This window comes from Trachurus trachurus (genome assembly GCF_905171665.1).
Source record: "Trachurus trachurus genome assembly, chromosome: 7".
Lineage (NCBI taxonomy): Eukaryota > Metazoa > Chordata > Actinopteri > Carangiformes > Carangidae > Trachurus > Trachurus trachurus.
This window is the reverse complement of record NC_139901.1, coordinates 24734249-24748948: the sequence shown is the minus strand read 5'-3', so window position 1 is coordinate 24748948 and position 14700 is coordinate 24734249. Positions and strand designations below refer to the sequence as shown.

At 41.8% G+C, this 14700-nt stretch overlaps 1 protein-coding gene across 1 annotated transcript in view; it reads left to right on the top strand.

Moving 5' to 3' along the window:
• Window positions 1–239: 239 nt before the first annotated feature.
• The window catches only part of LOC310988544 (metabotropic glutamate receptor 4-like), a gene marked incomplete at its 5' end in the record, with an annotated part of 122296 nt that continues 107835 nt past the window's right edge, over window positions 240–14700 (top strand). Inside the window, one exon of the mRNA XM_083975184.1 lies at window positions 240–776. Coding sequence (XP_083831310.1) covers window positions 240–776 — 537 coding nt within the window. The remainder of the gene's footprint in view (window positions 777–14700) is intronic.

Here is a 14700-nt window from a genome sequence, read left to right as displayed (position 1 = left end):
CAAAGAGGAGAGAAGAAAGGGTGAGAGATAAAGAGAGCGAGGCTGCATAATTAGTATTACCCAGTTTGTGTCAGAGCTAGAAAACCATGAGAAGAGACTTCTAAAGACTGTGCTGAGAGAAAAAAAAACTGCAGCTAACCTACAGGACATTTGTATGTGTGTGTGGTTATATGCTTGCATACGTCTTTCATTTTCAAAGGACTTGAATTTGTTTTTGGATGCGGATTTAGCCTTTCATTATGACTCTGCGAGGAGGCTTTGAGAGAGTGTGGATTGGCTGCCATAGAGGCGTCTGCTGCTGGGTGCTGCTGCTGCTGGCTTGTTATTTCGCGATCGCCCTGGCAGCCAAACCCAAAATGCCAGGCCACACACACCTCAACTCAATACGCATCGACGGGGACATCTCTCTGGGCGGACTGTTCCCGGTGCACGCGCGAGGGAACGACGGCAAGGCCTGCGGAGAGCTGAAGAAGGAAAAAGGGATCCACAGGCTGGAGGCCATGTTATTCGCCCTGGATCGTATCAATAATGACAATGAGCTGCTGCCTAATATCACTCTAGGGGCACGCATTCTGGACACCTGCTCCCGGGACACCCATGCTCTGGAACAGTCGCTGACATTTGTCCAGGCGCTGATTGAGAAAGACTCGACTGATGTCAAGTGTCTCAGCGGAGGGCCGCCCATCATCACTAAGCCTGAGAGAGTGGTGGGGGTGATTGGTGCATCTGCCAGCTCCGTGTCAATCATGGTTGCCAACATTTTGCGTCTGTTCAAGGTCAGTTTGCTCAACAGCTTCCACTTCTTACTTTCTTTTTCCTTCACTATCTTTCTAATCGGGCTTTCACAGCACAGATATTTCACACAATCCCCTACAGCATATCAACCAAAAACATATTTCACATTCAGAGTTTCAGTTGAATTACATTAAAATAGAAAAAAAGGCAAATCTTAGCTCATGCTCATTTAATTACATAGACAGAAACACAGACAGACATTCTCATTCAACATTTCCCAGTCCATGTTCCTATTGTATTTCTTCTGTGCTATTTGTTTTCCTCAAGCTTAATTCGCATTAGTTTCAGTCCTTCTTTACCACTGTCCAGAAAACTAGGCGCTGATCATTACACCATAATTCTCCACACTAATGACATTAATTTGCCAAGAGTCCTCAGTGTTGCCTTCCTCTAATTAATTCAGGGAAGCCATGCATGGCACCGAAGAGCTCCCTGCACTGATATTGAATATAGTGTAGTGTGTAAATGTGCTTCAGCATTGTGTTGACGCGCCAGATGCAAATGCAATGTGTAAATGAGAGCAAAACATAAACAATATATGACAGGACCTTTGTAATACCTGCTCTGTGCTGTCAAACCAAACTATAGGCCACAACTAGACTAATGAGGATACCGACTGTATCCAACTAGGCTGTTTTAATTTAGTATTATCCCAGTATTCATGCCAGACCATGGATTAATAATAAGAAATCATTGTTCTACAGTATATGAATATAGGTAAGGACCTCTTATGAGCTATTTGAATCTACTGACTAAAAATTTGGTTTTACAGTCAAGGTACCTCAGGGAGGGATTCCTCTTCCAGGATGGATAATCATGCAATAGATGACAGAGCAACAAAGTAGATTTACAACATGTTGACAAATGTGATCTGAGAGGACGCTGAGCAACTTCCAGGTGCAGTCAACAGATAGGACCAGAGTCACACCACCTCCACTCCACCATGAAGGCTGAGAGCAACTTGAGTAATCAAAGAACGCGCCACTAACAGGAAGATAAGGTATAAAGATGAGTTTTAAGTCTGGATTTAAATCCCTCAATTAAGTCAGATGGTCTGATGTCAGCAGGAAGGTTGTTCCGGTGGAAAGGGACACGATAAGAAAAGGCCCTGTCACCTGCTGACTTCTTTTTAACTCTAGGAGCAGGCAGGAGCCCTGTGCTCTGAGAGCAAACAGCACTGGGTGAAATTTAAGATTTTAAAGGATCAGACAGGTACAGTATGGAGGGTCATTTATGATTTTCCAGGCAATAAAAAAAATAGAAAAAGAAGTCGGACCTGATATAGTGAAGAAGCCACTGGAGGGAAAATTTGTGTAATGTGGTCTGATTTTCTGGATTCAATCAAACAGACATAAGAAGGAATAATCAAATGTAACCATGCTGTTGTTCATATTTTGAAAAAAATCACAGCAGTTGAGTCACTGGGTCAGGCCTGGCCAAAGACCATCTCATGTCTTATGTATAAAGGGGCAGGATTTTATTTTGACATCCTACTTTTCACAGCAGACAAGCAGGCTTCTATGTTAAGAAGGGTCATTTGTTTTATTTGTGCAAGAACATAAAACTACTATTGATGTGATGGTGGAAACTGATTCCATGACTTTGCATTATTTGGTCAAGAGGTGAAATAGTATATACATAGAAACGCAGGGGGCCAAGAACAGCGCCCTGGTGTACCCCATATTTCACATCAGAAAATGTTCATGTAAGTATTATTTTAAGAAGCACAAAGTGCTCTTTCAGATATGTAATTGAGAACCAGGCCAGAGATACCATATTGGTTTCCCACTCTGTCTAATTGTATACAGTGATGTAAGGTATGAAAAGCTGCACAGAGATCAAGGAAGAGAAGCATCGAGGTGTAACATGAGTCTGTAGTAAGCAGATCATTTACCACTTAAGCAGAGTGACAGGAAGTGATAGCAGGTTGAAAAGATTCAAAAACACGATTGTTAGATATGTGGACTGAAAGCTGCTGAAACACAACTCTTCCTCTTCTATTTCTGAGAAGGATGAACATTCAGAGATTGTTAATGATAATTTAGAGACATTGGATTAATCCAATCATTGGTAAGCCTATTAATTAGTTTGAATCTATTTAACCCTATAGAGCATTAGGTATATAATGGCCTTTCTTTTCCTGTTAGTGATCCATTTAGCTTCTGGTGAGTGATGAGATGGCAGACAAAAAGGTTTCAGGTAGCTTCAATATAGCAAAAGAATACAATATGCAGCCTTTGTTCTATTCAGACAGGGTTCATCATTTAAGGGTCCTATAGAAGATAAGGTCTGAATCACCTGCTGTGACATTGATTTAACAATGTCTCACCTGTCGGCTGCCATTCCCGAGCAGACTAACTGCTCAGCAGAGGGCAAGGCGGTGAATACCACAGTACACCACGTCACAAGCCTGATTGATACGTTACAAGTCAACCAGAATAAATGCTGCACTCCCACATGCTTGCTGCCTTTTTTTTTAGATGAACTGTCTGCCACAAGTCTGGCATCAGTATCCAGCCATCAAAGGCATCGGTCGTCTACATTCACAGGTTTGTTCTCTAGTGCCGTGCCCAGACCTGTCACACAGCCACCCTTCACCATCATGGGAATGCACTTCTTATTATCCTTATCACTGAGCAAATATGGAGGTTGTTTCCACGACTCTCTCGGGAACTGTGTCATTGCATTAAACTAGAGAAGCAAGCAGCGGGTCGCCTACAAACACAGGTCAGTAACACACCGTCATCATTTCAGTCTGCTCTGGTTTGCTGCTATGCAACAGGTCTATGGAAGATGTTCTCGCCGTAGGCCATCAATGGCCCGCAGTCCACAATCAGATTTTGCTTTCGAGCACAAAACACAGCTCTGTTCCTCTCAGCTCAGAGTAGAAGTGGGCAGTGAGACATAAATACATCACAAAAAATGCATCCAATCCCCACCATCTTTACTTCCTCAGAGGAAGCACGCATGGCAGCAGATTTAGGCTAAAACCTGGGATGGCTGCCACACCTTACGCTAGCATACAACTCTACAAACACAAATGTTCCACTACACAAGCTGTCAGACTCCCAGTGAAGGGCACATGATCCACCAGAGGAGGGTCTGTCCACTAACAGGCCTGTGAAACATCTTCACACAGCTAATTGGCAAGTTTCTGTTAGGGCTGGATTTTGCCAATGAGTTTTTGTGTCTTCCAAACAGATTGCCAAATCCTGTAGTGAGAACAAATTATTTAAGTTTTTCTCCTTTTTCCCCCTCTAAAGGGCATTAAGCAGCACCATCCAAGACTCTGTGTTCTTAGGCAAAGAATAAGTTGTGAGTGTAGTGCAGCTCTGATAGGTCTTGGATGGACCGAAGCAAGAATCCTATTTTGATGGACAATGGCCTTAGAGGTATCTGTCCAGTGGGCTTGAACAGCCTCTTTGACAGGGCCTTGAGCACGGCCGACAAATCCCACATCGGGACATAGGAGAATGTTACAGGATGCTGCCACTTCACTCCAAGCAGGAAACACTATTTCAAGAGACGGTTGCTAAAAAGCACCTCTCTCCAAACCACTCATGACAAGAGGTATCTGACACATACGCTTTGATATCTGGAACTGACAGACAAGTCTCTAGCAGAAAAACCAGAGAGTTTGTGTGTCAGTTTGCCGGGCTGGCCATGCAAGCACTGGATGGCTCGTACCATTGCTGGGTGCAATCGTGACATGATATGAGCACAGAGATACTGGGAGCAGCCATTAGCTGGGAATGCTTTGGATATCACAGTGTTGCCTGCTGCACAGTAACTATATGAGCTGATCCTGTCCGACTCTGCATCAGGGATCAGTTGGAAGGGAAGAAAAACAGGCTTTTAGATAATGGAGTATGTGCAAATGCATCCTTCTCCATTGGAGGCTAATGGGAAAAACACAGGGCATTCACTCTGTGCATGTACAGATCCCATCATCACAATTTTAAAAAGTATCAGGGAGTCTTGTGTCAATGGGGGACGAGAGATTTTTTGAAACATTTCAGGTTTGCTTTTGAAAAACAACGTGGCTTTGCAGTGCACTCACAGTAAATACTGCACAAATTACAGTATCATTACAACATTATCGTTATGTTGTAAGCATGCACTACAGTCAAATCCCAGGACATGTAATGTCAAGTAAGGAAAATTAACTTGAAGACATCATGCTATCTTTTCTTTGCTGGTAGATATGTACAGAATGATGTTACAGTTACTATGTCTTGATCAGTTTATCAAAAATCAAAGCAGGCCCAGCCCTCCTTAGGCAGGTATATGGATAATAATTCTGCAAATATAAGTCACTGGTTATGACATAATGTATATAAAATACAGTGTATTAACTGCATAAAACCATGGTGACAACCTATCTTTGAGTGTCGGTCTTTAGATATTTATTCCTGTAGTATTTCAGATAAACTTTGGGAGGAAACTGTGAAGCTTCAAAAAGCCTTTAATCAACTTATCTTCTGTTTTAGACTCGACAGGCGGAACCATTCCTCATGAATCACACTTACAGAGAAACAAGAAACTGTGAAAATGTGATTTGTATGGGGCCCTGAATTGCCCCCAGGTGAAGGGGAAGAATAACAGAGTTTCATTTTTTTTAAAACAATATTAACACTACAGTGGGTCATCAGATATCATTGCATATGCATGAGGTGGACCCTTTGCCTGCCTTTTAAATTTGTGTAGTTTTAGTTGATTTATGCCCTACACATAGTCCTGGTGATAATGCAAACAATTTGATCAAATGTTCCCACTGTGCTGAAGTTTAGCTCATCATCTCTACAGACCATGATACTCTGTTTTACTCACTTAAATGAAATATTAATTTTCTTGATTGCAATTTTGTTTTAGTTTGATTAGTAGGTTGATTTAATTACCCTGCTGTGGTTTTCAGTAAAGTGATTCTTAGTAGATTCCGGCTTTTCAAGTAACATCTATTAATTTGCAGATTGCATTTTACTCTGGGTAAACAATCTCGCTATAGGCAATGCATTACTATTGCATAAAAAGAAATATATCACACTATATATCTAGAGGCTGTACCGCTGTTAAAATGCAAACCAGGGGATGTTATAGTGGATTGGTCATTTAGTTGGCGTTGGGAGTTTTCATTTTCTCTCAGCTCTGGTGGAAATGCGTGAACGTCTGGTGACTTGGGAGCAAAATTATGCTCATTCTCTGGCAGTTGTCCAAAGGCATTGTGGGAAATGCAGGTAATCACTGAGTGAAGTAGAAGGAGATGAGTCAGGTTGAGGCAGAATGGGCACACTCAAAGATAATTCATGCAATACAGATATAGAAAACAAATTGATGGTGCCTAACAATGCAAGAATCTCCCAGGGCAGGTTTTTCACATATCATGACGAGCTTTCATACTGTTGAATATTCTCACTGTACAATAAACAACAACCCATCAAAAAACACTTAGTTAGGATCCTAAGAAGTAAAGCCTCAGTTCTACTCTTGCATAGCTTGATCAGCAGGTTCTGCTTCTTTACTCCCTCGATAAAGTCACAAACCCTGAGTAGAATCCACCTGAGTGCTAAGGAAAGCTTCACTGTTCACCACTTTGCTCTAATGACTTCAAACATCACACTTGACTTCTCTCAACCTTTCACCATATTTCTTTTTCCTCACCTGAACTGTTGGGTTCAGACCAGACGATGGTGAATCATCAATGTCTGTGTCCTCATGTGCTGGTCAGCAGATGCTTACGACTTTATATCTGCTGGAGCCTTTTCCCCCGCTCCAACATTGTTTTGACAGCCTCGCTTCTTCAAATTTTCATATCTACTTGTCGAGTTGATAGATAAAAAGAGCAAGTGCGTGAAAGCATATCACCAGAACATAACATACCACCAACATCATTTTGGAGCCGACTGAATCAGTTTTCTCACTATGGGGCGACCGGCGTTGTGCTTGCAATTGTTTTTCAGTCTCTTACTTTGGAGCTTTTCCTCATCCTCCAACCAGCCTCAGAGTGGCTGAGGGCAAAGTGTCTGCTCAGCACTTCAGAGCAGGCAGGATTCCGTCCCCATGGTGTGTCATGAATATTTTACTATATTGTTACGTAATTTACGCCCAGAGATTGAGGTTGAAAGCTCCCTCTTTGCATCCTCTCATCACTGGGTCCAGCTCTTGGTCTGTTTTCATCAGCTGGTTCCTTATACTGCCTATATAAGCAGGAGCAAAGCGCATCAGCACTTGAAGTAATTAGTGGTTGGTTAGTTATGATACTCAAGACAGACTGGGTGTAATTAAAGCCCCGGGCTTTTGATTGTGTGTTCTGTACTACACTTGGAAACAACTATACAGACTGGCTTTGAAGGATGCTGCTGCAGCAGTCAGAAATCGCAGGAGCATGCGCTGCGTTTCAGGTGTTGGAAGTTGACTTGCTGAGACAATCATAAGCTTTCAGACGAAGGGGGGACAGCTCGGGCAACTTCCACACAGCAGCTCCGTAAATTAAGTACCAGCAGGCAGAGCCGGTCGGCAGGAAGTCTCTCCTCAGTGGAGGAGCGGAGACAGGTGGAGGGAGGAGAGTAGAGATGGTAGCTAGGTACAGTATACGGAGAGCAGAGAGAAGAGGGTTAACTAGTTTCCTGTTGTGCTGTCTGTGAAGCAGAGACCCTGCATCCGCCTCCCTCTTCCCTCATTAGAGACAGAGGAAGAGGCCCTCAGGCACAGTGCCTTACTCCCCCTCAGCATTTCACTGTGTTGAGACAGGGCTCTTATTGGATTACCCCACCAGCCTACAGGGAAGACACACTGAGAGCTTTACAGGCTCTCAGAAATATGCACACAGCTGCTCTTTACTCGCACTTGTTAATGGTCAGTCAGTCTATTCATCTGGTTGTAAAGGTAAATATCACTTCCCATCACTGCCAGACTTGAATAAAAATAAAAGAGCATTAAAATGAAATGCTGTATGCGCTTTTGAAAGGTGATGATTTAAAATAAAAGCTTGTGCAGCCATTTCAAAGCCAATTTGACACGTACACCAGACCATAATGTAACCATAAGAACCCAGATATTATGAAACCACATTTGCGTGTTTACACATCAGACAGAAATAAACATTAGCCTTCATTTGGAGCTGTGTTTTCTGGTGACCTCACACTTTCCTTCTGGGTCAGAGTTGATCTCCAGTTTCTTCTGGAGAGAGGCTGATTTAGTGAGAGTGATACAACAAACAGAAACGCTGCAGTCTGTAAAAAAACAAAACAATAATGACCCGAAGGCTGAGATTTCAGTTTGAAATGTACGCCTTTGTCGGTTTTCACACACTGATGAGTGGAGCTCAGCCTCCATTCTGACTTATGAACATGTGAACTAACCATACAGCTGGATTTATAACAAGTGAGAATCTATCTCACCAGAGTTTAAAGGATTTACTTGTGGTCGGACCTCGATGATCCATGATGACAGTGGGTGTTTATTAAGAATAACGGCAGCTCCTGGAGAGGTTAGCATAGATGCTGCTATAGCATCAGTTATACCAGACCTGGAGAAGATTTCTGTATTGAAAGAACTGCACTGGAGTCTCTCCTCAAAGGGAGAGATGTTCTCACTCTTCTCCTGCCTGGCGTCGACAAAACTTTGATTTACCAGCTGGCTCCTCTGGTAGCGATAAAAATGTAAAGGGTGAGGAATCTGTTTGGTTGAAGTGAATCCATAATACACAGGTGGTTCGACCAATCACCAACCAGGTTTTTTTTTTTTTTTTTTTTGACAAGGCCTGCTCTTTCCTGAACAGTTTCCAACAAAACCTTACCAGACGATTCAATCTGATGCAAGAGGTTACATGTGGGCTGGATGGCAAAGACTCAATCAATGACCTTTTTGCAGAGTTACACTGTGGTTAGCTGCCCAATGAGTCACAGTAATAAAAGACAAAGAGCATTTGGATAATGACTGCATTCCAGCGGGATACACATTCCCACCCCAGATGCAACACTGTGGCTTGTTAGTGCTTCATCACACCTGGCCGGTTCTCCCGAGGTGTGGTCCTCACCTCCACAAAGCCCCGACACCCTGGAACTGCAACTGGGTCGTAACCGAGGAGAAAGATGTCTGGACACGAAGCTCGGTTCTGACTGAGTTCACTCACAGTCTGTGCTAAGTGGCACGCTACGCTACATTAGTTCATTCATGCAGCCCCCCGTTCCCTGAGACCCACCCACACATGCCCATTAAATCCCATGTGCTTGCTGAAATCCCTACTCCGGCAAAAAAAAAAGTCCAACCAATGCAAACAAAACGGGGAAGCGAATCAAATGAATGCCCTTAAAACAAGCAACAAGCAATTGTTTTCAGTGCGTTCACAGACCAGTGGGCTTTGCATGGTTTTATCTGTGCCCCTCAACTTAACTTTTACAAGTGGGCAGACCAAATCCATGAAGCTGCCTCTTTCTCTCTCTCAAGCCCAGATTGCAGTCATCCCTCCATCTACCATGGTCTGGCTATAGAAGAAGAGCTCCTTTAGCTCAGGATTAGTTCCGACTCAACTCACTTTGCCCACCCATGCCCGAGCGGTCAATTCCCAGGACAGTCATGAGCGAGGGCTGCCCAGAACCTCGTCTTTTATTCTCACTACTATTTTATCCCCCTTCCTCCTGCCGTTTTGCAAATCCCTCTGCAGGCAATCCGAACCACTGCTGGTAATCACCAAGCAGCACAGTTAAAAAGAAGCTACTGTGTGGCTGTGTCCTCCTGTGCATTTCCTTTTCTTGATATGTTAGGTTTCACTCAAATTAATTTCTGGCATTTAATTAGTGTGCACTAACAAGCCTACTGAGGAAATGCTGGCAGGAGGGTAAAACTGTCTTTTCTTTTTCTAATGTATGATTTCATTCTGTTGAGCGCTGCTGTGAAATTCTGCAATCCAAGAGGGACAGCAAAGTGCACAACAGAAATATCAACAGGGTTTGCTTATGTTCTCTGTCAGCGTGCCACAGTGGCTGCTGCAGTCTCCCACTTTCTAACGTTTAGATGTGTACCTACTGTACGTGGCGCCCCACGTTGACTTTTCTTTAAACATTTAAGAAACGTACAGTTTCACAGCAGCTTCCCACAAACAGAGCGCAGCCGTCACATGGCTTCCTCGAAAAAGAGCGTGGGATTAAAGGCTTGAAGCTGTCTCACCTGCATAATCTCGCCATCAACCCACCAATCCATCACTGTCCTGCTGCATGAGGCTGCGTTGCTTAAATTTTTTACTCAGCACTGTAACAAAGGTTTCAAGCCCCAGAGGAGAAAACCTTGAGCCGCTCAAACACATTTAAATTAAAAGGAATCTGCGGTGCAATGACAGCTTCCATATTGATTGTGGAGGAGTGATCTTTATTTAATTTTTGTTTAACTCGAGCAGTCAAAGTGACAGTGTCAGTGGTGAGGAAATGAGTGATGAACTGAGAGCTCAGTTATTTATTCATCTCAGCTCTGCAGCTTCCGTGCACTTTTCTTGACTAATAAATATAAAACATACCAGTGAGAAAAGGTCAATATAATAAAATTTTCATACGGCCACTGTAAAGTTGTCTGAGATCTCTGAGGGATTGTTCTGTCAGCCTAATGCCAGACGTTATGCTCAGCCTAACCCGCACAAGGGACAGAAAAGTTTGGCCGCCTTCAGGCTAAGCAGCTTGGACATCATCCAGCCTTCCAGCACATGAGAGAACAGCGAAAGCTCCCATGAGTCACTGCTGTGTCACACGAAGGGACTCGCTCTCTGGTCAGAGGCTGCTGTGATTCATCATGAAAACACAACATTAAAGGTATAATGCTGAAATAAATAAGACTTGAGCAAGTTCATTTGCAGCTTTCAACATGGCGACTTTGTTTTGTGTCAAGCATGTTGATAGGCAGAGACAGCAATGATCAATGTTACAAGGTTAAAGTTCCAGTAAGAAAAAAAAAAAAATCATAGCGCTCAATCCTCTACTTTACTGTGTATCGTGCATATAAAATGATGTTGGCACACAACCTTACAGAAAGAAGACAAAGAGTCTACAGACAAACCAACATGCTCACAGGGACAGTGCTAGGATGCTGGCATTTAACAAGTATAATGATAACCATGTGCAACATCTTAGCTAACCATATTAGCATGCTAATATATTCTAATTTGCACTGAACACAAAGCGCAGCTGAGACGGATGGGAATGTCATTACTTTGTGATAAACCACTAAAGTACTGGACACATTAAAAACATAATCTGGTGATGGCGCAAGAGTGGAAGTTAATGGATCACACAAGTTATTAAACATCATCTTGTAGGGAACATGAACACCTAATATATCTTTTGTAATTGAAATATAGCCAACAGTTGTTGAGATATTTCACTTAAAACCACAAATGTGAACTCCATGGTAACAAAAAGGATCAATATTTCATGAAAACTTGAACCTGCTGGTGGCACAAGATAAAAAACCTGGAGATGACCAAAGCCAGTAGGATTCATCCTCTGGGGATCAAAAGTGACTGAATAAAATTAAATGCAACACGACTTACTACTGTTACTACAAATGCAACAACCAACTGCAGCCGGATGAAATTCTGTTTATTATCTTGAGATAAAGCATTTGAACTGATCATTTTAACATAATCTCACCTAAACTGAAATTATTATAATTTTAGTGTTTTTATATTTGTGAATCACATGTCATACAAGTTTATTCTGCTGGGCATCTTGTTTTAAAACACAACATGCTCTAGTCTACAGTCATAATTTAACTTTTACATTTAAGTTGTGAATGCATGAAATGTGATGAATGGGACACTGATTAGCTTCACAATATTTGCTCATCATTTCTTATCTATGAAGTCTTGATTTTTAGAGATAAAAAAAAACAAGTCTGTGATGGGGCTTTTGTAACATTTCAAAACACTGATGGATTTAAAACATGAGCCGACACAAATCAGCACGAATAAAATGGTCTCAGTGACGGCTGATACAGACAAACATGGGATACACATTTATTCAGCCTTTTTAAAGCCATTTCTCCTTGGTTTCTAAAGCACTAACAGAGGACGGGCTCACTCTCCTCATGATTTTGTTTACAATTTCCTATGAGTATGACTCACAGTTTTCTGTTTCTGCTGCAGTGCAAAGGTGCAGCCTGTAAGGTCTCTCATTTTGTGAAATTTAATTGATATCTGAAGCCGAGACTGGGTGAAAATATAGCGACCGAACACAGAGACCAATCATGCGCTCTTTCCAAATATTTGTACTCATTCACATTACCAGCTGGCAGGGGAGGATCAATTCTCATTTACAGGCTAATTATCGTCTCTCAAGAGTTTCCTCACTCAGAAAAAACAAACACAACGAAAAAAAACACGATAAATCCTTACAGACTGTTTGTTTGTCACCACCCATCACCTTGTTTCTTTAACTTGCAATCATTAAGCTATCAAGATTTGAAGACCTACCATTACAAACACACACCTTGGGTATTGACCCGGTGTCTTCAAGCTGTAGTGACAACGTTCCTCATTTCCTGACATGTTTACCTCGTCCTTCTGAGGCCTGTGTTTGGACCTGGAAACCTATTGCTATTGATCTCCCCAAAAGGTGACATGCTGATATTAAATCTGAGATAAATATGTCAACTTAGGTTTCATTTCGTGGCCAAACATTTCAGTTTGTACAGGAACACATTTCCTGTCAGTACGATAACAACCACGTCATATTTTTCCTATGCTCACACTTGCAGCAAACGTCAACCTCTCTGTTCTCTGACTCCTTCTCTCGGGATAAGTTCCTACAGTCTTGTTGTGAAAACCAACAAACTTAGGATACAGCATTTTGTATTTCATGTTATAGCAGCACGTTGTATCCTGAGGTGCTTTGTATTATTCACTGATGATCTGTCTCATAATATCATTTGTTACAGTTAAACATGCAGTTTGCCCTCTGATGTAACTTATCCTCTAGGTCATCTTATCCAGCTTTAGTTCCACCACATTATAACTCGTGGTTACGCGCCCCTGGCTACCCCTCAAGTGGTTTAAGTGCTTTATGTGTGAAAGTAGAATTTAACATGGGCCTCAGTTATAATGATGATGTAAGTTAGATAAGTGTGGGACTAGTCATTGTTTAAGGTTTTAACACGTTTCACATTTGGAACAAAAAGCTAAAAGTTTTATTATAACATCCATTTTTTATGTTTTTAAGTTAAGAGAGTTTCAGGACTAAGAATTGTTATTTGATTTGGTTCAATTTACACAATTTCAACACACTTCTTTATGGTTTATTAGTTCAATTTCAACTCTTCTATTTGTATAACACCAAATCATACATCATGCTTAAGGTTTGCTGACTTTATTATAGAAGTTCAACAGTTCCCACAAAGAGCAAGCACAGGAAGAAACCTCCAACAGATGGGTTTAGAGTGGAGACTAGCAGCAGTCTTGAGTCTATTGACTCCAATGAGAGAAGCAAACGTGAACACAGATTATGGTCGATTCTTTTCGCCCCATAGTAACTTAAGTAAATATTGACTCATTTTTCACAAGCCACATTTCTTTTGAACACTTTGACACCAAAATGGCAATTTTCAGACGGACACCTCAGGAGAAAATGCACTTTGTTCAAGACTTGTCTCTGTCTTAACACACTCTCGCGAAGAACAGATCTCCTAGGCAACATCAAACAAATGTTCGCGAACACCTGCGCTAATTATTTTAATAATTATTGTCATGCTAAATATGACTGTTAGCTGTGTAAATATTTAGTGTTATTTTGTCAACTCATCCATCCATCTCACATCTCATCTGAACACAGACTTTGCTCAACTCCCTTCATTAATTACAGTAGTCACATGAGATGATCTAAAAATAAAAACTAACAAACAAGCAGTTTGCACAAACGGCCTATGGGCTTGTTATTGGTACAGGTAGGTGGGCTTTAAGGCTCTATAGTAATGTATGTCTTAGGTTTTTATGCAGGTCCTCAGCTATGGTTACAAGAAAACTAACATCTTTAAGATTTGACTTAACATGACATATTTATAACCACATTTCAGTTGATGATAATGTTTTTCACCAGTGGAACTTGCACTCTAATCCTCCGTGTTGTCTGCACCTCCTGTACGTGATGTTCAGCTATTTTGAGATTTTACTCCCTTCAGCTGTCTGCAGCCAACTTCTGCAGGCTTTACAGCTGTAACTCCGGGGGCTCTGGGGTCATTGTGCTCAAGCTACTTTTAGTGCTTTCATATAACAAGATGTCATCTCAGGGTGGAGACGTCTACCCTGTCGGACTCTTCGATGAAATTCCTAAAAGTGAGACGTGATCCGCAGCCTCAGCAGTGTTGTGGGCCACTGGCATCTCCTGACACTGCTGATCTGTGGCAAATGAAATGTCAACACACTGGCACTTTAATAACATTAACAATGTCACATTCCTAATTTTGGCATGCATGACTTTCTAAATCAGGAAGAGGATTTACTACTCTTAATATTTCAACCTCCTGTCTTTTGTTTGACCCCAGATTTACTGTCTTATATGTCTCAAAGACGCCGCAAAGTCAACAGTACAGATGGTAAATCCACAAGATCCCATTGACCCCTGTTGGAGCATGACCATTACTTAAAGCCTGAGCAGTATCGACACAGAGGAGAATATAGTGAGTGGATGGACTTGTTCCAAAGTCATCCAAAGGTGTTGTGCCATTAGATTTGAATGATTGTGCCGTTTGCGTGACAGGAATCGATACCTGCAAATGAGCATAACAAATTAAACTTCCTATTAAGTCTGTCATTGATATGTTCGGAATACAGATATTGCTGATACAAATAGTTGAGCTCCCATTGTGTCAAACAATCTATTAAACGGCTCAGTAGAAACACGGACTCCCTTATGCTGTTTATTAGTTGTG